This window comes from Colletotrichum higginsianum, chromosome 6, assembly GCF_001672515.1.
Source record: "Colletotrichum higginsianum IMI 349063 chromosome 6, whole genome shotgun sequence".
Classification (NCBI taxonomy): Eukaryota; Fungi; Ascomycota; class Sordariomycetes; order Glomerellales; family Glomerellaceae; genus Colletotrichum; species Colletotrichum higginsianum.
This window is the reverse complement of record NC_030959.1, coordinates 2,612,417-2,632,213: the sequence shown is the minus strand read 5'-3', so window position 1 is coordinate 2,632,213 and position 19,797 is coordinate 2,612,417. Positions and strand designations below refer to the sequence as shown.

Genomic DNA, 19,797 nt, shown 5'->3' with positions numbered 1-19,797 from the left:
CCCCCCCTCCCCCTTCCCCCTCCCTCTCCGCCCAAAAAAGACCACCCCTCACAGGGCCATAGAGGTCGTCGTCACAATAACTCGGCCTATTGCTGAACGGTCTACGTCGACTTGATATTCTGCCAGTAACTTCGGTCTGATAACGGCCGCCTTCCCAACCAGTAATCGTTGCTTCGGAACCCCTCCCCTTTTTTTTGACGTCTCTTCGATTCGGCGTGTACCTCGACAAGCTTTTTTCTTCGGTCGTCGTCGTCGAAAACGCCGATCACCAGGCAAACCCGGTCGTAGCCGCGTCCACAGCCGCAGCCGCAGCCGCAGTCGCAACCACATCCCTCCCCCTCCCGCCTACTACGACACCAGAGCAAACCGCATCACCGCAACCATGGGTCTCCTGCAAGTCACCGCGCATGCCCTTCGATACTGTGTAGTCTGAACAGGGCCCTAACAGAACCCCTATTGTAGAGCCCTCGGAACCGCCCTAGACTGGCCCGATGCGAAGCAGCGCGCCGGACAGGTTCGGGAGTGGGGTATCAAGGTTCGAGACGCTCTCTTCCTCCTCCTCTTCCGGTCGAAACACGGCCGGGCCGGTTCCGCGATGACTTTTGTATGCTGATGCCAGTTTCGTAGCAACTCTTGGAGATATGGAACAAAGCAAAGAGCAAGGAGCGCGACGCCTTGCTCTGGGGAGACGAGGTACGTCATGCCCGTGTGAGATGGCTTACGAGGTTGGAGCGGGGAATCTTGTCGTTGATGGTGACTTGGGCTGCTCGATACCTTCCGAGCCGTATGCTGCATGAGACCCCTCCCGGCTGACCCGTTGGGCCCAGGTTGAATATCTGGTCGTCACCTACTCCAAGGATGACCCAAAGGTTCGCCTCTCACTCAGACAGGCCGAGATCCTCACAGCGCTCGCCGAGAGCCCCGACCTCGCGAAGGAGGGAGGCTGCGTGCCCGACCTGCAAGACGTCGCCCGGGGGAAATCGTATGTTTTCTCATTTCCATACCCTCACTCACCCTCATTCCCACTTCCTCACTCACTCACTCCCCTTCTCACTCACTCACTCACTCGCACTCACTTCCCTTCTCACTCACTCAATCACTCGCACTCACTTTCACTCACTCCCACTCACTCTAATTCACTCCTACTCACATTTCCTCTCACCTCCACTCTCGTGCACCCATTCCCACAAGGGAGACCGTATGCCGAGCCGCCCGACTGACCCCGCCCCAGATCGGTAACCCTCCCCGTCTTCCACCCCGAGTTTGGCCGCTTCATGCTCGAGGCGACCCCCGGCAAGCCCTGGGGCATCGGCTTAAAGGAGCTCCTCGATGTCGAGCCCGACATGAAGCTTCGCCGTAAGATTGCAAAGGACCACATGCACGCCAACGAATACCCCATCACCCTCACCACGTTCCCGCGTATCGGCTGCCCCGGCGACTTTACGGAACCCTACTACCCGCCCTCTGGGCCCAAGCTGCGCTCCCAGTTCGTTCCGGACGAGATTGCGAACCCGCACATCCGCTTCCCGACCCTCGCTGCCAACATCCGCTGGCGCCGCGGCCGCAAGGTCCAGGTCAATGTGCCCGTTTTCCACGACCGCAACACCCCGAACCCCTGGCGCGACCCGACCGTCAACTACGACCTGCACAACTGGCCCGAGGACGAAGACGTCCGTACCGGCGGCGCCGCCCCCGACAACTTCATTCACATGGACGCCATGGCCTTCGGCATGGGCAGCTGCTGCCTCCAAATCACCTTCCAGGCCAAGAACATCACCGAGGGTCGCAAGATGTACGACCAGCTCAGCCCGCTGGGCCCTATCCTGCTCGCCCTGACGGCCGCCACCCCGGTCTACAAGGGCTTCCTCGCCAACACGGACGTGCGGTGGAACCAGATCAGCCGGGCCGTGGACTGCAGGACACCCGAGGAGCTCGGTGAGAAGGTGAGACCAAGACGAAGACTGATTTTTACTACGGATCGTCCACTGGACCTGACTGACCAAACGAACAGCCCCTGAAGAACGACCGCTGGCGGATACCCAAGTCCCGCTACGCCTCCAACTCGACCTACATCTCGACCGACCCGCGCCTGCGGCCCGAGTACCTGTCGCCGGACCTCGTCATCGACGAGGACATCAAGGCCAAGCTCATGGAGGGCGGCATGGACGACCGCCTCGCGACGCACTTCGCCCACCTCTTCATCCGCGACCCCATCGTCGTCTTCGAGGAGGACCTTCAGGAGCTGGACCTCGGCAAGACGGACCACTTCGAGAACTTGCAGTCGACCAACTGGCAGCACATGCGCTTCAAGCCCCCTCCGGCCGACAACAGCATCGGCTGGCGCGTCGAGTTCCGCCCCATGGAGATCCAGTTGACGGATTTCGAGAACGCCGCCTTCTCCGTCTTCATGGTCCTCGTCACGCGCGCCATCCTCTCCTTCGACCTGAACTTCTACATCCCCATCCCCCGCGTCGACGAGAACATGGAGCGCGCCCATGCCGTCGACGCCGTCCTCGCCGAGAAGTTCTTCTTCCGCAAGAACCCCTTTGCCAGCCGCCACCGCGCCAACAACCTCGGCGGCGACTCCGAGTCGCGGCCTGGCTCGCGGCCCGGCTCCGCGCACCCCAGCCGCCCGCCGACGCCCTTCCTCCCCGTCGAGGAGGAGTACGCCGAAATGACGGTCAACGAGATCATCAACGGCAGCCCGGACGGCGACGCCACCGGCACCGGGTTCCCCGGCCTCATCCCGCTCGTCGAGAGCTACCTCGACGGCGTCAACGTCGACGTGCAGACGCGCTGCGAGCTGGACACCTACCTGCGGCTCATCAGCCGGCGTGCGAGCGGCGAGCTCGACACGGCGGCGCGCTGGCTGCGCAACTTCATCGACGCGCACCCGGCGTACCGGCACGACAGCGTCGTCGGCGACGACATCCAGAAGGACATCATCGCGGCCGTCATCGCCATCGGCGAGCGCGAGACGGCTGGTGAGGGGTTCGCAGGGCTCGATATCCACGGCCTGCCGCGGTTGCTCGGTAACTTCCGCCGGGGGGGCTGCGGGGGTTCGGCGTGAGCGTGCTTCCGGGTGTGGCAGAGCTCAGACGGAGGGGGGTGGGTGTCGTTGAGGCTGTGCCGAGACTCGGGTCGGGGAGAGGCAGCAGGGTGTGTACGCCGCTGTTCAGCCACAGCTGGTCGATATACGGCGCCCGTAGACAGGAATTTCCTCTAGGTAATCAACATCACATAGACTCAAATGCATATCGAGATAGCGTTGTGAATTCCTCAACGGACGCCTCCCATGACAACGTCGAGAGAGAGAGAGAGAGCCGTGGGCGGTATCAGCCGCACACGGTCTTTTTTCGCTCGATGGAAGAGCAAGGAGGTGAGCAAGTGAGTGTGTATGAGTGTGAGCATGTGAGTATGCGTACTCTTCACACGGAGAGCCGAAGACACGTGGCTGGGTCCCATGAATGCCTCGACGAGGCGTCACTAACCCGATCCGATCCGCCGGGGGAACACCCTATCGTTAAGATCAGGGGAGGGCGGTGGAGAGGACTACGGGTCGCTATCGTGACTGGATCTGGGAGATCCATGTAGTTAGGGAGCTTGACCGGCCACCGCTGGGTGTTGTCTCTCGATATCCACGTCACTTATAGGCGCCACGGGGGGTGGAGGGGGATGAATCCGGTCTGAAGGCAGGTGGTTCCCCCCAATCCCATTCCTCTCTTCGACGGCCGCCCAAAGCTGCGTGAGCCAGCTTCACGTCGTTGGGTATCATTCTTGGAACCCCCCCCCCCCGTTCCTGATCCGGTGATATTCATTCAGCATCATGGACGTCAAGAGGGGGGACTCATCTCGCGAGCTTCTTCAAGGCGCCGCCCTAAAAGAGCTGAGTGAGACAGGCTATCAGATGGCTTCGTCTGGATCGTTACACCCCTTGGGGGGGGACACTCTACTTGCCTTGCTCCGATATACCCCCACTCCGATAAATCTTGTCATAAAGGGGGGGAGGGAGATCACGGCGAAAGAAGAAGGGGACCGGGCCGGCTGAGAAAACCGGCCGTAAAGCCAAGCGAGACGGGGGGTTAAAGAAACGAAAAAAAGACGACAATGGCACATGGCGTTTTGGCCCGAGTCTTCTCTTCTTCCCCGTTCCCGGGTTCTAGGGACCTGTTCGACCCGGAAAACCGGTTCTCCTGGAGTGAAGGGGTGTGTTTGTGTGTCTGCGTGTGTGGGAGGGAGGGAAGGGAGAGAAGCACCCACGTCAGTCGTACTCCTTGGCATTTTCTTTTCGCCCTGTTAGCAACTGAAATCGACACCAGGGGGAGTTTGTTTTTCGTATGATGAAGGCGGGAAGGGAGGCTTTGGGAGGAGGGAGGGGGGGGGGGGGGGGGGGGGGGACCAAGACTTCCATTCCGTACTGGAAACCGCATGGCCGCGTATCTCTCATCCTCTCTCTCTCTATGTATGTGTGTCTTGGATCACATCCCACACGAGGTTCGATCCTGTGCTCGGGGGGATCGGAGGGGGGGGGATGAGATGGGGGGACGGGGTACGGTAGGTTTACACCCGCGGTTCGGTCCATGTTCCTGCGAAAAAGAGCTTCAATCTCGCGAGCATGCATCGTGAAGGCCCTACATGCCTGCCGCTACTGCTGTAGCGTTCCCAACTCCATGACATGACAGGACGCCATGGCGTCGACGGCCTCAACGCCGGTCCGCTCGCTACCTGGGGGCGTTCTCAGATCGCTTCCCCCCCCGCCGCCGCCCTCGTGGGGCAAATTTGCTGGTAGATGAAGTGATTTCACGACTACATTCCTCTTGGGGATATACGGAAGCCACAAAAACTACGTATTAACTAGGGGATGAGGGGGTGGGCGAGAAGAGCCACGTTGAGGCGAGTTCCGGGTCGTGGCACGTCGACGTAGGAAAAGGACCGCGCCATGTGTCCCAAGCCCGCGTTGTAAGACAAACGTACACACACCCATAGTACACAAACACACACGCGCGCAAACCTGTGCAAATAAACTAACACTGTGGACGAGTTGTCTGCTTTCGCCCAAGCACGATGCACCGTCCTACTCGCAGGACGGCCACATGGGTAGAAGCTGAGCTTGTCTTAGAGAGCTGTTCCAGACAACTGAAGTCCAAACCGGAGGCCAGTCTCTGTCTGCGACTTGAGTGATCACGCCCACAAGGGGGCGCCGGCGCGGTCGTCCTTCAGCCCTGGCGGTTCGAGCGCGCGCGCTCGCTCTGGGATGATATGTCACTAGTCGGGACCGCAATCATACCCCCTTGGGGGGGGGGCGGCGCTTTTGAGGATCGAACATCTAGAAACTAAGCTACTGCGAAATGATCTGGAAGGATTCCGCTGGCGTTCCCTCCCCTCCCCCTACCTGCCTGCCGAGAGATTCAAGGGAGAAACTGCAGTAGCAGCAGGAGTTCCTCCGCCGTGAGCGAACGAGACACTGAGCTGAACGGCGGTGCATGGAAGAACCGAGTCCAGAACTTGTCCAGAACCCCGAAGGGGTCCCCCCCGTCCTTTCACTACCTCTCCCTGCGCTTCTCGTGTGTCTTATAGCGTCGCCGCCACGCGACGTAGGGGACTGAGACGGAGGTAAAGGAGTAAACACACATACATATCCCTAAGTGACGGTTCTTTGCTTTTTTCTTTGGAGGGGGGGGGGGGGGGGGGGAAGATGTGACCACGCTCCCAGCTGTGTTCGGGAACGAGCGCAGGCGCCGTTGCTGCCGCCGGTCTTTAGTTCTCTGACATGTCGCGTGGAAGTCGTGTGGGCAGGCTGAAGCGGGCTGTTTAGGGGGGTAAGAGGGTGTGTGCAACCGCAAGCGGAAACGGATGGGCCACGAGGCGCCATGGTTCGATTGGTGGACAGTTATGACGTAGCTGGCTGGGCTGGAACGTGTGTGTGCGTGCGTGTGGTGATTCGGGGAGAGAAGGAGGAGGGAGGAAGGTATTCGTAAAGGCTGTGTGCCGTACGCCATTGACGGAGAGGATGGATTGTTTGGTCAATATGGGAGCGGATTCGATCTACTGGCGATTCGTTCGTGTCCTAACTAACTAGTAGCCGGCGGCGGCTGGCTTTTGGATCGACGTTTGCGCATGTTTGGCAGCCGGTAGGCGTGGTCAAGAAGAGTTCTTGACGGGGGCGGCTAAGAGGTCAGATGGGGGATCACAGTCCGCCATGGCCCATTGGCGCAGGGTACGAGCTCCGATCCCGTCCCCGTCACTAGGTGTGACAGTTTGCCGCCGAGATAGAGAGAGAGAGAGAGAGAGAGAGGGGGGGAGAGGGAGATGAAGAGATAGAGGGTGAGATTGGCGAGCCGGTTGGGCTGTGGTAGCAGGCGCGGGCGGGCAAGCCAGGAGAGGGCGGAATGGGAGCGTCTCCCGGTACCCTTGCGCAAACACACGGGTGTCAGATCGTTTGATGAGATCCAACCAGATCCGGGGGTGGCCCGGTGACCTCGTGGAATATGGGTATGGGCATGGGGAAACGAAGGAGCAAGGACCAGAAGGGGTGTAAGGGGTGTGTGAGAGTGAGTGAGTGAGCGTGAGAGTGAGAGTGAGAGTGAGAATAAGAATGAGAGTGATAGATCTCGGCGATGAAAGCATGGACGGGCGAAGCTAGACGACATCGTACGATGTGGTCCGTCCAGCCGTACTTACACTGCTTACAGGCTCGTATACGGCAAGCGTGCCTTTCGTCCCCTCGTTCCCTGGCGGTCCGAGTCAGTGTGTGTGTGTGTGTGTGTGTGTGAATTGGGGGGGGGGGGGTTTAAATGGCCAGAGACTCAGACAAGGAATCCGTGGCCACATGGTGCTGGCAGCTGGAGGCGTGGACACAAGCTAAGGGGCGGATTCGTACCGTGTGCCACACAGCGTCGATGTGTGCGTAGTGTATGTGCGAATTGGTGGAAAGCATGCATGGGCCGAGCGAGAGAATCGGACCATAGAGATCCAGATCCAGGGATCTGAGCAGCATAGCTTATCTGGTTTCGGTTTCGGGGAGGGGGGGCGGCTTGGGAAAACCCCACGTGGCCGGGGGAGAGAGGGGAGATGGGAGGGAGCGAAAGGCAGCACGCACGATGCTTTGTACCAACGAGCGTCCAGAGCAATGGAAGACCAACGGGCAACGGGCGGCGTCTTGGTATTGTGGCTTGAGGCTAGACCAGGCCGGGAGCGACGAGCTGATTGCCCAAAAGGGTCCAGAGACAGAGACAGAGAGAGAGAGAGAGAGAGAAAAGAGACGTTGTCTTCGTTGGTGTCGCTCTCGTGCTCTCCGAGTTGTCGTTTGGGTGATCTGGAGTGTACAGTGTGCCCGTGAGAACGGGACAAGGACGTCCCGAGGTACCCGAAGGCCTCGGGTACAGATGGATTGCATGTGTCTGTAGTGCACGGGATGAAAGTTGAGCGAGAGGGGAATGGATGGATATGGAGTCGAAGAAAAGGCAACGCATTGGACAAACCACCGCCTTGCGAGTCGTCCCCCCCCCCCGGGGGCATCACCATGGTTCTCATCAACACGCCGAAAGCGAGTGGGAACGGAAGCAAGATTCATTGCTGGGTGGAACAAGTATCGGTCAAAACCGTCCGGGATGCACACAATATTCGGATACGCATCTGACCCAAAGATCGGGTCCATCATCCATCATCTTAGACGAGGGAAGGGGAGGCTCCACCGATACCGCAGCGATTCCCGCATAGTTGACAGCGGAAGGGGTGGGAAAAAGGCAGACCGTCCATCTCGTCTGTCGTCGTTGGCCAGGAAGAGCAGGGTAGCAAAAGGTACGGGGCTGACATGGACATGGTACGGACGAAGTACATTGACCTCGGGCTTGGGATGACGAGTGGGACGCGCGATACAGGCGTTTCTCCTCCTGTATTGCCCCCTCCCTCGTGTTCATCGGTTGGAAGGGGGGCTCTGGGATCTTGGGAGAAGAGAGAGCGTCATCACGGCAAGAAATGGCGGCGATTGGGCGCGGGCGACTCTCACCGAGGTGGAGAATCGTGCCTGATCTTGCATGGGAATGGAGCCACGTCGATCGATACCTTGCTTGTCTGATACGTGACATGATGACCAACGGGCTGGGCGATGTCTTCAGTCTCGAACCCCGTTCCCGTTCAGGGTTACGATGCGTCTACGAGCACACTACTAGTAGTGTACAGAACAAAGTGCACTCACCATGACCGCAAAAAAAAAAAAAAAAAAAAAAAAAAAAGACAGCTCCGTCGCCAGGCTTGGTTCCAGAACACGACGAGTTTCAGACCCTGCGATGGCAGCGCGCCGTCGACCCTGTGGGGAGCATACAGGCAGGGCAGTGCATACAGGTAGGCGGGTGTACATCGATGCGTGGAGGTGGTGTAAATGTAGCTAATGGACGCGGTAAATAAAATAAAAATGTGAGATGGGGATGCGTGAAAGGGATGCAAGTAGATGTTCGAATTAGATGCGACGGCCGACCTTGGGATCTGAGTCTGAGTCGTCGGCGCTGGAGGCAAGGCATGGACGTGATGAAGCCGCTAAGACGTTGGCGATGGGCGGGAAGTCGAGAAATCACGCCACCCACGAGTCGTGGGAATGGGACGAACCTTTTTTTTTTTTTTTTGGTTTGTCCATGTGTCTTTCGGGGCAGGAAACGGAGGGTCGCTTCGTCCTGTCGTGTTTCTTGTCTTGGTTGGTGCGCGCCGACAACTGGGTTAACGGGTGGGTGTGGTGTGTGGTGTGGTGTGGTGTGGTGGTGGGAGAGAGGGAGCAGCAGCGCTGGGCGAGTGAGGAAATGAGTGAATGACTGACTATCTGACTGACTGAACTGACTGCCCTGCGCGAGTGAGTTAGGGGAGGGGATGCCTGACTTGAGTGACTTCAGAGACTTGGGAGGATCCACCCCCGTTTTTTCCCGCCCAAAAAGTGAATCGTAATCAAATCGACGCAAATCTGCGATCGCATCCGGGGCAGCCGCCTGGGTCCGCTGTGGGCCCGCGAATCCCCAATTGGGTAATGACCTCCTCCACGCTCCACATATCGCGCCCTCTCTCAGCAGCTCTGCAGCACAAGTATCTCGAGGTATCGCTCCAAACCTTCCACCCTACACGCGTCCAATCTCACCCCCCCCCCCCTCAATTCCCTGTCTCACACCGAGTCCCGCTCTCATTCACCCCCTACCCCCCGTCCGAGGTAACCACGTTGGAGCGGGCAGATACATCGTAGACAGACAGACAGACAGACAGACAGGCAGACAGAGTTCCCAATCGGCCAACCAGCCCAACCAGCCCAACCAGCCCACCCAAAATAGCGCCGGGAATTTTCAGAGAGCTTCCGCGATGCGATCGAGCTGCGAACCCTGTAGGATGATCTGATTTTTTGGGTTTTCTCCGCCCCGGTCACCCTGTGCCCGCGGTGCTGCCTGTTCAGTGTGTTTGTACGCGTCCGACTTGTTCAGCACAAACCTTCTCCCCAGTGCCATCCAACCAATGCAGCATCGCATAGAGCACAAACGGCACAATGTATCCGCACCAGCAGCAGCAGCAGCAGCAGCAAACACCTGTAGCACAAAATGCGTCTAGCACATTGTCCACCCCACATCCACTCATGTCAACTCCTCAAGACCGCGCGAAATGATGGTCCTAAAAGGCATTATTCACGCCCATTGTCGAAAGTGAACCCTCCCCCCCCCTGTTTCCTTGGTTTCCCACGTCAACAGGAACGACCGCGGTTTCGGGTCCGCGCCGGCGCTTTTTCTGCAAGGTTTCCGTTCAGGGTTGCTGCGATGACACCTCGGCCTGGGGTCTCCCTCCCCCCCAGATGTGCATCTGAAGGCACACCCAAACGTTGTGCCGCAGAGCCGTATCTTTACGGTTGTTACTTGAGTTTCCATTGACTGTACTTTGTGTCCGTATTGCACACGGTTATTCGAGTCGCCTACCATGACGGGCAAAAGAGCGCGCGCACGCACATACACGCATAAGTCAGCTTGGTCGGACATGGAAAAATAGACCGCCAAGCCCAAGGCATTTCCAAAGCGAGACACCAGGAGGGAGGCGGCCTTTTTCCGACATCATCGCTACCACGGGCCGAGAGTCAAGGAACCTGCCGAGGAAAAGCAATTTGCGGCCGCAACATTATCATACTCGACGAAGCTTCGGGCATCCAGCATCTGACGCCCCCTCCCTCCCTTTCCCCCCCGGCAGATGGACTCAGATCCAGCACAGCAAACACCATCCATCGACTTATGCTCCAAAGGGAAGCGGAACCGATACCGCGATCCAACAACGCCTCGCGTGCCCTAGCTCCGCCGTCATCACTTCTCAATCTCCCAGATGACTACTCCCCCTTAGCTGAAGCACTTGCGGACCTCACCAGAACGAGACACGATCCGTCCTAGTCTCGCTGCCACGCCATCGTGTGTCTCGTCTCTGTCCCTCTCAGCTCCGCCATGCCGCCCCCATGCCACATGGTGGTGTCGTCCAGAACAAACCTTGGAACGCTGGAACCAAACCAAACAATGGCACGGGCAACTCTGTCTTGACCGCCTCCGTTGAGTCCATTCCATTTCCCTCCGCCCCCGGTCATATCCACTTTCAAAGGAGGCTTGATGATGGCAAATATGTTTCCCTACGCCTTCGCCCGGCGGACGGCCACCCCACCCAACTCTGCCATGGGCCGCCGCCAAACTCAAAAGGAAATGCCCAATGACTCTCAGAGATCGGCCGAGATTGGAATTGGAGTTGGGGACAAGAAGCACGTCCGCAACCTCGAAATGACTCGCACGCCCGCCAAGCGGGCCTCAAGCGGCGCCGGCTCGCGGCTATCAGACTTTGGGGTCCCTGCTGCATACGAATACATCGTACAGTACATACAGAGGAAACCCCGAGTTTCCCAATTCCGCCTCAGATCGTCCTTCGGCATCTCATCTGAGGATCGATCATGTCCCCTTCCCGGACAAGCGCCCCTTGCCCCCCCAAGCGAGATTCACTTGATCCACACCAAAGAGGGGGGAGAACTTTCGGCAGGGACGGACATCTTCGCCTCGTCCAAGCAAACACGAAGGTTGGGCGTCAAAGTTTCAATCCTCTAGGTTGATTGATTGACTAACTGACTGACTGCTTGCTCGGATGGGGGTGTCTTACACTTTCTGGAATGCTATCAGCGGAGCGTCTTCTCCCCATGACAGGAGTCATGGCACTGTCGCTGAGGCTGCCACGAGGTGCTTGACGGTGAGAGCTGCACACCCTGGTCAAAGAGCCCACTCTGCCTCCCTCCCCCCCTGGCCTCGATCCTCGCCGACATGCGTCCTCGTCAACATCACACCAGTCCTCCCCAGACATGTTCACGATCCCCCATCTCTCTCGGTTGAAGCACAAAGGCACAAACGCCCCCCTTCATGGCAGACACCGTCGTTCTTCGTCTCCGCCCGGGCGCGCCGGCTTGGCTAGAACAGCAACAACCCCCGTCCGGACTCAGTCGACGGACCCTTCACCCCGGGGGGGGGGGGTGCCTTCTCGACACCATGCAACACCAGTGCAACATTTGATGGCCGCAAGGCGCTCGCACAGGGCGAAACATAGATCTTGAATAGATGCAGATGCGCCTGCTTGCAGGCCTTGACTCTGATGCCGTCGCACAGCCCTAACTACACTCAGTTGTCAGACCACGGCAGAGTGACAATAGCCAGGCAGCCATGCGCCAGCAGTGTAGCGCAAAGCCGGGCCTTGGGGGGTTTTTTTTTTAATATAATTTAATCTCTCGGTTCGAATTGTGTGTCTTTTTTCTTGATGTCCTGGAAGAAGGATAATCTGGTCCGTGCCAGGCAAAGGGTCACACATACATACGCACTACTTGTATACACGGATGGCCGCTTTGCCTGCCCACATGAACGAGCGGCCACAGGATTGGATGGTGCGGCGGCGGTGCCAAACACTATTGAACGGGCGAGGGAGCAAGGCTGCGATTCCGCCCGTGCGCCCCTTGACACCACGCTTGTGAGAACATGACATTACATGGCCTAGCCAACTGTGGCGGGAGGTTCGTCTTAAACGCCCGTGGCGCTTGAGGATGAGGATGAGGATGAAGATGAGCAGCATCCCCATCAGCATGGCCGAGAACGAGAACGGGAAACAAGAGGAGGCGGATAAGGAGACGCCACACACACGTGCCAGCGCTGCGCATGCGTACCTGTACACGCGAGGCGACCCGGGCGAGCAGAGGGACGTGAGACGTCGTAGCAGTGCAGCAGCCGGCAAGCAGCGTGTGTGTGTGTGTGTGTGTTTGTGTGTACACTGATTACACGTGAAGTAAAGGCATGCTGACCTTCATGCCTCGCGCATCGTTCGAGAATTCCCAGCGATAACCTGCGTCTAGGTTTTTACCACCGGAAGGAATCCTCCTCTCCGCCAGATGTCGCTGCTGACAAGCTCTCAAACACGGGCAAAGTCAAAACCAGTCCATTTCAGGAACCCGGGAATGTGACTCGCACGCCATGCCTCGTGGATGGCGGGAGAGAGAGAGAGGTAATCAAGAAGGAAGAAAATAAAAGAAGAAGAAGAAGAATAAGAGAACGAAACGAAACGAGTAAAATTCCACTCTTTCTTTCGAGGCACGTTCTCTGACAACCCGAGCAACAGAACTCGCAGTTTCTCGGGGAGGCGATATGTGAGTTGTTTGTTGCTGACGGCCCCCCTTACCGGCGCGCGTCTAAGCCGCACGCGAGCGACGGCCGGTGGTGCGCAACGTCACGACATGCGTGCGGTTTTTCGACGAACATTCTTCCTCCCTCACGCGCCACATGGGCCGCATCTCAATCCATGCTCTCTTCCTTTTTCTTGCTCTCCCTCTCCTTCGGTTGGAGTGGTATAGAAACGCTAATCTTGGCATTGTTTGAACGGGACAAGGGGGGGGGGGGGGGGGGGGGACGATCGAGAAACTCCTTCTCTCGAAAAGAAAGGGAAAAGCATATCGGATGGTCGGAACATGGGACATGACTCCCCCCTCCCGCATGTCTAGATAGATATCCACGGACCGACGTTTCCCTCCCGGCATGATGCATGATGGCAGCTAGCCTGCCCGCCGGGGGGGGAGGGACCGCGACGGGCATGGAAGCCGACACATTACACCATACAAAGGCTGAATGATAATAAGGGAAATCTATCAAAAAACCCCCCCAAAAAAACCACACATCCTTCTGTACTATGTACAAGGTGTTCGACCAACCAACCCCCTTGTAAACAACACCGTGATTGACACATGCCAAGCTCTCCAGATCTCACTGACAATCTGACAACTCTCGGGAGGGGGGGCTGGTTGGATACCCTTCCCCTCCGGACCGAGACAACCCCCGCCCCCCCCCCCCCAGCCGAGATGCCGCCCCCGTTTGGTCATCTTACGTCGTTTCTGCACACGCGCGAGGCGGGACAGAATGGCTAGGTAGGGGGGGGTGAGGCGCTAGAAGCCGCATGAGAAAGGGAACAACAACAACAACAACAACAAAACAAAAAAAGAGGGAGAGAGACTTCAGGCTTCTCTTCTAGCTAGACGAGAAAAGGCGGAAACAATTCCCCCGGCGAGAAAGGCACGAGGAAAGGGGGACGGGACGGGGGTGGAGAGGGGGGGGGAGGGGGAGATCGAGATAGGAAAGTAAATCGCCCAGATACACGATAGATACACACAACCGGGGAAATAAGACGCGAGGCGAAAACAGAGGTGGGGGAGAGAACATATAGAGTTGGTTGGGTTGTTCTTGTTGTTATTGTTGTCATGGGTGGCCAGCGGGAGGTGAACACATCACCAAATGCGACGGCTCACATACCACAAAAAGACCCCCAACAACACCATATGTGCCGTCGTCCTCCGACTCCGTAAACCACCCACTTGACAGACAGAGAGTGTGCGTTTGAGAGAGAGAGAGAGAAGGCAAATCTTCCCATCGGTAACTTTGTCTGCCCCACCCCCCTCCCCCTTCGCTGCCGCACTTTGTGGCACGTCAGCGGGAAGATGCACACATACCACACACCTCGGCTCCGCTATCCTTTTTTTCCTTCTTCCCCCCCCTCCTTCCAACGACACCACAATAGGAGGGGAGCATGATATTGGAGGTACCACATACACACGCATATACACTCACACAATAAAAACAAGAGTTGCTGGTTGTGTGACGACGCACGGCACGCAAGCCCGTCGTGAGCTACGGCCGATGCACGAATGCTGCCGGCTCCCCTCTCTCTCTCCCTCCCTCCCCTCCCTTCAACCTAATGCGGCCTCCCATTCTTCCCTCCCCTCTGCCGTGTAATCCGCGCGCGAAGCCGTGACGCTTGGTGACGAACCATAAGGGGGGGGGCCGATGAACCCTTGGTGGGGGAGAAACGAGGCTCACGATACTGGACCGTGTTCCTCCGTACGACGTCCCACGAACGCCGATATGAACAAGCAGACTACCCGTCTCTACGATCTAGGGGGGGGGCTTCTTCCTGTGCCACATGTTGCCTTCTTTCCTGGGGGATGTTCCCATCCGGCGTAAGTCGACTTAATACGCATCATTACACTTACTTGTATACACACGAGAGGGGATTCACGCACATATAGGTTATTCCCCGTCTCGGCCATTACCACGTCTACCTACATACACTCCCCGTCATGTGTGTGTGTGCGAGCGCAACTGTGTCACAAGATCGGTGGGGCGCGTGCCCCTCGACCTCTCTCTCTCTCTCTCTCTTTCTCTGTGCCCGTCCTTGGAGGTTTGACTTTTTGTTTTTGTTTTTGTTCTTATTTGCTGTTGTCTCGGTCGGATCTTTGGATCGTCTGCCACGCGGGGCAAACTATGTATCCGTAGATCGTCTCTCCGATGCCGTCCTGTCAGATGAATCATCTTTTTTTGAAATGATCACCACACACACACACACACACACACACACATGATACAAGACAACAGCAGGCGAACGAACGGGACGAACGAACCAAGCCCCGGGGGCGAGAGAGACGCCAAGTTTTCTTCATCTTAGAGATCAGACCAGACACCGTGACAACTGACCAAAAACCGCCGCCGCCGCCACCCCGTCTCGTTCCCCGCAGCACTCCAACAAGGACCATGCCGGCTCCCCGACGGCATCCATCAGGGACGGAGCTATCCACTTGACAGGAAACAGGGTCTACCCCTACTCAAAAAGTGCGTGTGTGTGTGCGTGCGTGCCCCTAGGTGCTGTGGGAGATAAAGGTACCGTAAGCTATAGAGGTGTCGCAGGGAGGCTTTCCCCGACGACGACGGGATCATAAGCGCGAGAGGGGAATTATGCTATTACTCTAAATGGAGCTCAGACGCGCACGCGCGGGTCCCCCCCGAGAAGACTGAGAGAGAGTCAGGGCCGGCCGGCAAGGGTCCCTTTCCCCCTCCCCTTTCCCTTTCTCGTTCTCCCCACCCGGCCAGGGCGAACATCGCTCAAGGAGCATGTTTCTGGAAAGCAGGACCGAGGAGGGAGTGTTATATGAACGTACGTTAATGGTGTCATTGTCATCGTCGTCGTTTCGCATTCTACGCGAGAGCCCGGCCTCCCTGGCAGCATAAGACTCCCGGAGGAGACGATGCGGGATATTGAGTGGTAGGAGGGTATAACTTCGTCACGGGGGGGGGGGGGGGGGGGGGGGTCCTCCCATTCCTTTGAAGAAAGGAGAGGGAGCAACATCCTCCGTAGCAAATACCAGGCAAGCAGCACATACATACATGCGTCCGTGGTCTGTTGATATGCCGTCTACCGTCCAAGTGTCCATTGTCCGTCAAGCTTTCCGGTGCCGCAACCCCCCCCCCCCCCCCCCCAAAAAAAAAAAAAAGAGATTTCGTCCATAATAGAAAAACGACCGACCTGGCATGACGTTCAAAGGACCCTTATGGTCACTTCTCACATCTTCATGTAAACCAACATCCACCCGAGATTCCCGCTCCCGCACATCACACGTTCACCACCGTCCACTGCACCACACCCCCCCCTTGACAAGTACCCCCCCAGGCTTAGAATCTCAGTCCCACCGCCATCGTCACCTGCCCATCAAGTGTTGACCAGCTCAGATCTCACACGTTCCTCTCCTTGAGACCCGATCAGATGCCGGTCGCGAGCGGGAACTACTGAGGCAGCAAGGAGTGCGGAGGCGCGGGGCGGTCGGGCGTGTCGGTCAATTTGCCTCGCCGGAGCGTCGTCCTCGCTGCCACCCTTGTCCATCTTTCTCATACTGCCCAGACCTAGATAGCATGTCCCGAAATAGACCCCCACGTCGTTGTCTGCTACATACGTCGGAATAATGATTCACGGCATGCCACTTTCATATGGGAAGAACAGGTGTTTTTTGAAACCACACAAAGTCTTTCTCGGGTTCATTTCTCAAGTTTCCCCCTTGGGATCTTCTGTCTGTGTTACCACCCCCCCTCGTCCTGTGCAGGAATACGCAATGATCCCCTCTTCCTCCCTCACATTCCATCCATCCATTCCCTAAAAGTGATTTACCTTTTCCCCGCCGTAGCCTCCTCCCATGGTATCTCGCCCCCTCCTGGCTACTCATACAATTAAATAAAAGATTTCAGCTAAAACTGTTCGGTGTGCGCCCCTGCACAGCCCGTAGCCCGAATGGAATCTGCGTTCTCTTGCTCTCTTGCCCACCGGTTACCGTGGATGATTGTAAAGAGGAAAGAGGGAAAAGAAAAAGGAAAATAGCAAACATGGAAATCCAATGGGGCCTTGCGCCAATCCAAGCTGTCGACTCTTTTCTGCCACATGACGCCGACGTCCTTGTCTACTTTCCGTCCGCAAAGGGACTTGTTTGAAAATGCTCTCACGCTCTCGCCATCTCTCTCTCTCCCCCCCATTTTGTCCCGATTCGCCAGGGGAACCCTTGCCGACAGCAGTCAAGGAAAAACGTAAAATAGGAAAAGGATGAGAAAAGAAGGTTTCAGATGTCGTTGTAGCTTGCTTCGAAAAAACGATCGACTGTCGGTCTGCGGTTGCTCGCTCCAAGGCATGTCGTTGTGCGCAGTGTGGATGATTTTGTGTGGATGGGTGGCGCCGAATCCTTTGTTTACAATAGCCGGGTCCCCGCTCGCCGTACGGAACATGGAATGATTTTGATGATAAAACGAAAGTGTCGTAGTCACAAAGGTGGTTAACGCCGCCAGATGAATGCCCTGTCCCTTCGGTGCCTATCCGATGAATGTGGTGAAGAGCGGGATATATACAATCAAAAACGTGTGGAAAGTCGACGCCGGGTATTGAAAAGTAAGAAAGGGGAGGTGAGGACAGAGTGTTGTAACTACTGTCTCCAAGTTGACGCAGTACGGGCGTTGTTCGTTTGGTGAGGTGCCAGTCGGTGATACGGGGGTATCCGAGGTTTGTGTGTCCGTGTGATGGTGTGAACAGACCCGAATACGATGTAGCATCGGCGACGAGTCCGTGGCCGCAGAGTCAGCCCACGAAAGCTTTCCATCGCAGTATGTACTGTTGAAGTTCCGAGTTTCCCCAGGTCAGTCAACGTTGTGTTAGCTCCTCTCGTCAGAGGGCTTGGGACGGATTTGTCGGGCTTCGAGCTGACGCTTCCGCTCCAACTTGGCGTAGTGCAGACCGCACGCGTTGCAAAGCGTCCGGGCGCCGTCAGGTCCTCGTCGCCATTCCGGCGTATCGACTCGGTTGCAGCTGTGGCATCTCCCTGGAGGTGCGGCCCTCTGTTGCATCAAGTCAGCTTCTAAATCTTATCTCGCGTGATACTAGGGTCTCGAGCAGACTTACCCCTCGTCGTTTCTTGACTTCCGTCATGCCGTAGTTGTTCTTATTCATGCCGTCGTACATCGGCATGTCCTCGTCCTCGTAGCCCTTCTGCTTGCCGGCCGCCCGTACGCGCTGTTCACTCTCCTTGATGAGTTGTCGAACCGAGTCCAGCGAGTTTCGGATATAGTCCACGTTATCCAACATTTCCATCACTTCCCGCTCGGTGGGAAGCCGATCAGGCAGAGGGTGGCCACCGTGCTGCTCGGCCGCGATTCTGCCATACGCCTCGGCAAAGTTATAGATCGTCCTTGCGGATCCAGCCATCTGAGAGTACTTATTGGTAAGCTTAACGGACACGTGCTCACAGCGGGGCCACTCACTCTAGAGAGACAGTCCTGGTATCCCCAAGCATCCAGGTGACGGGTGACGAGGGTACGATCGTACTGAGGGCGCCCGGAGCTGTACTCGGCCTCTTCAGCATGGGCTGCGGGACGCTGCGCTTCAAACGGGGAAGGCAGCGGCGGACCGCCGTGACGAGGCGAGACAGGGTACGCCGGCAGTGGAACCTGTCCCGGCGGGAGCTGGCTTTGGTGAGGGTATATCGGCGGAGGCGGCGGCGGTTGGTGTTGCGCGTAAGGGCCGGCAGGCTCGGGGGCCCTGGGATCGATGTCACGCATGTGCTCCGACTTGTGAGGGGGGCTGGGCTGAGTCGCAGAAAAGCTGCTCAAGGGCGCGGGTGGCCGGCCACCGAATGGTGGAGGTCTTGGAGGATCTGACATGGCCGGCAGGGCGTCTTGCCTGGGCGCATACGTCGATACGGGGTGAGGAGGTCTAGGTGAGTTCTTGTCGGTCGAAGACTCGGCGTAGGACCGCGGCGGACCAGGTGCGAAGGGCGAAGGAAAGCTCTGGGAGCCTGACATGCTGGACGCTTGGGAGGGCGGATAAGGGCCGGGCTTGGCTCCCGAAATGACCTCGGAGAGCGAAGGAAGCGACTGTCGATGAGGGGTCTCAGACTCGTCCGAAGGTCGTCGAGGTTCAATCGGCGAAATCATGCCTGCGATACTAGGTCCTGGAGTTGGGTGGTGATAGCCAGAAGAGAAGGATGAGGGATGGCCGTAATGGGTCGAGCTTGGGCTAATAAGGGCTGCGGTCGCCATGGCGGGGCCGTCGCGGTAGTGTCGGTCGAGGGGTTCTCTTGGTGGAGGATGACGAGGCTCAAAGCGATCAGGATGACTGGCAGAGAGTGGACGGCTGTTAAATGGGAAGGATCTGGTTAATGTCTGATCTCGAAGGAGGGGGGTAGGGGAACCAGCGAAATGATGAATGAACGGGAGGGGGCGTCGGCGGGAGGATGGAACCAACCTTTGCCTAGGACCAGATCCGCCCGCTTCCATAGCGGGTTTGCCGGGAGAACAGTTGATATGGTGAACAGAAACCCCAGATGCAATCTACGAGCCTCTGTGCATCTAATGTGCGGCCAAAGCGTGAGGGGGGATAGAGCGAGTCTAGCCCGTGAGGTCGGCTTCAAGACAGTAGTCCGGCGAAGTTTTGGTGTAGATGGGTGGAGATGATAGGGAGATGGTTGATGGGTGGGAGGCTCAGAGTCATGTAAGAACAAAAGGCAGGCAAGGAAGGGGAAGAAAAAAAAAGATGGAGGCAAAAGAAGAAGTGAGAAATGGGCGACCAAAAAACCAAACCAAACCAGAGACAGTGTGGTGTGGTGGGTGGCTTGGCCTGGGTTTAGGAGATGAAGTTAGGTTAGGCTGGTTGGACCTGTCTCTCTCTCTTTCTCTCTCTCCTCTCCAGCTGGGTACCCGGTAGGCAAGATCTGATCAAGCTATCGGGCGCGTGTGTTGCGTGGTGGCGGGACGGGAAAGGTCACCGGATGTATCTCTCTTTCTTGTGGAGGGGGGAGGGGAGGGGTGTGACTAAAAGGGGAAGGGGGGGCGTCAGAGAGATCCGGGGGGGGGGGGGTGTTGCTGGCTCCGGTTGGGCGTGTGGAGGTTGAGAAAAGGCCCCGAGGGCTGAGAAGGGGAAATCGGCCTAGCG

At 57.5% G+C, this 19,797-nt stretch overlaps 4 protein-coding genes across 4 annotated transcripts; 3 read left to right on the top strand and 1 right to left on the bottom strand.

Annotated features, from left to right (window-relative positions):
* Positions 1–382: 382 nt before the first annotated feature.
* On the top strand, positions 383–3,070 carry CH63R_09188 (glutamate-cysteine ligase; the record flags this gene model as incomplete). Its single annotated transcript, XM_018304162.1, has 6 exons — positions 383–393; positions 463–535; positions 628–693; positions 828–982; positions 1,232–1,943; positions 2,012–3,070. 6 exons carry the CDS (start codon positions 383–385, stop codon positions 3,068–3,070), a joined length of 2,076 nt encoding a protein of 691 aa, XP_018156185.1.
* Positions 3,071–10,619: 7,549 nt separating this feature from the next.
* CH63R_09187 (uncharacterized protein) lies at positions 10,620–11,090 on the top strand (the record flags this gene model as incomplete). Its single annotated transcript, XM_018304161.1, has 1 exon — positions 10,620–11,090. The coding sequence occupies one exon, from the start codon at positions 10,620–10,622 to the stop codon at positions 11,088–11,090; it is 471 nt and encodes a 156-aa protein (XP_018156184.1).
* A 1,016-nt stretch (positions 11,091–12,106) lies between these two features.
* Positions 12,107–12,362, top strand: CH63R_09186 (uncharacterized protein; the record flags this gene model as incomplete). The annotated part of the gene is made up of 2 exons (XM_018304160.1): positions 12,107–12,264; positions 12,308–12,362. 2 exons carry the CDS (start codon positions 12,107–12,109, stop codon positions 12,360–12,362), a joined length of 213 nt encoding a protein of 70 aa, XP_018156183.1.
* Positions 12,363–17,522: 5,160 nt separating this feature from the next.
* On the bottom strand, positions 17,523–19,142 carry CH63R_09185 (GATA zinc finger; the record flags this gene model as incomplete). Its single annotated transcript, XM_018304159.1, has 4 exons — positions 17,523–17,705; positions 17,770–18,072; positions 18,129–18,999; positions 19,111–19,142. 4 exons carry the CDS (start codon positions 19,140–19,142, stop codon positions 17,523–17,525), a joined length of 1,389 nt encoding a protein of 462 aa, XP_018156182.1.
* Positions 19,143–19,797: the final 655 nt, after the last annotated feature.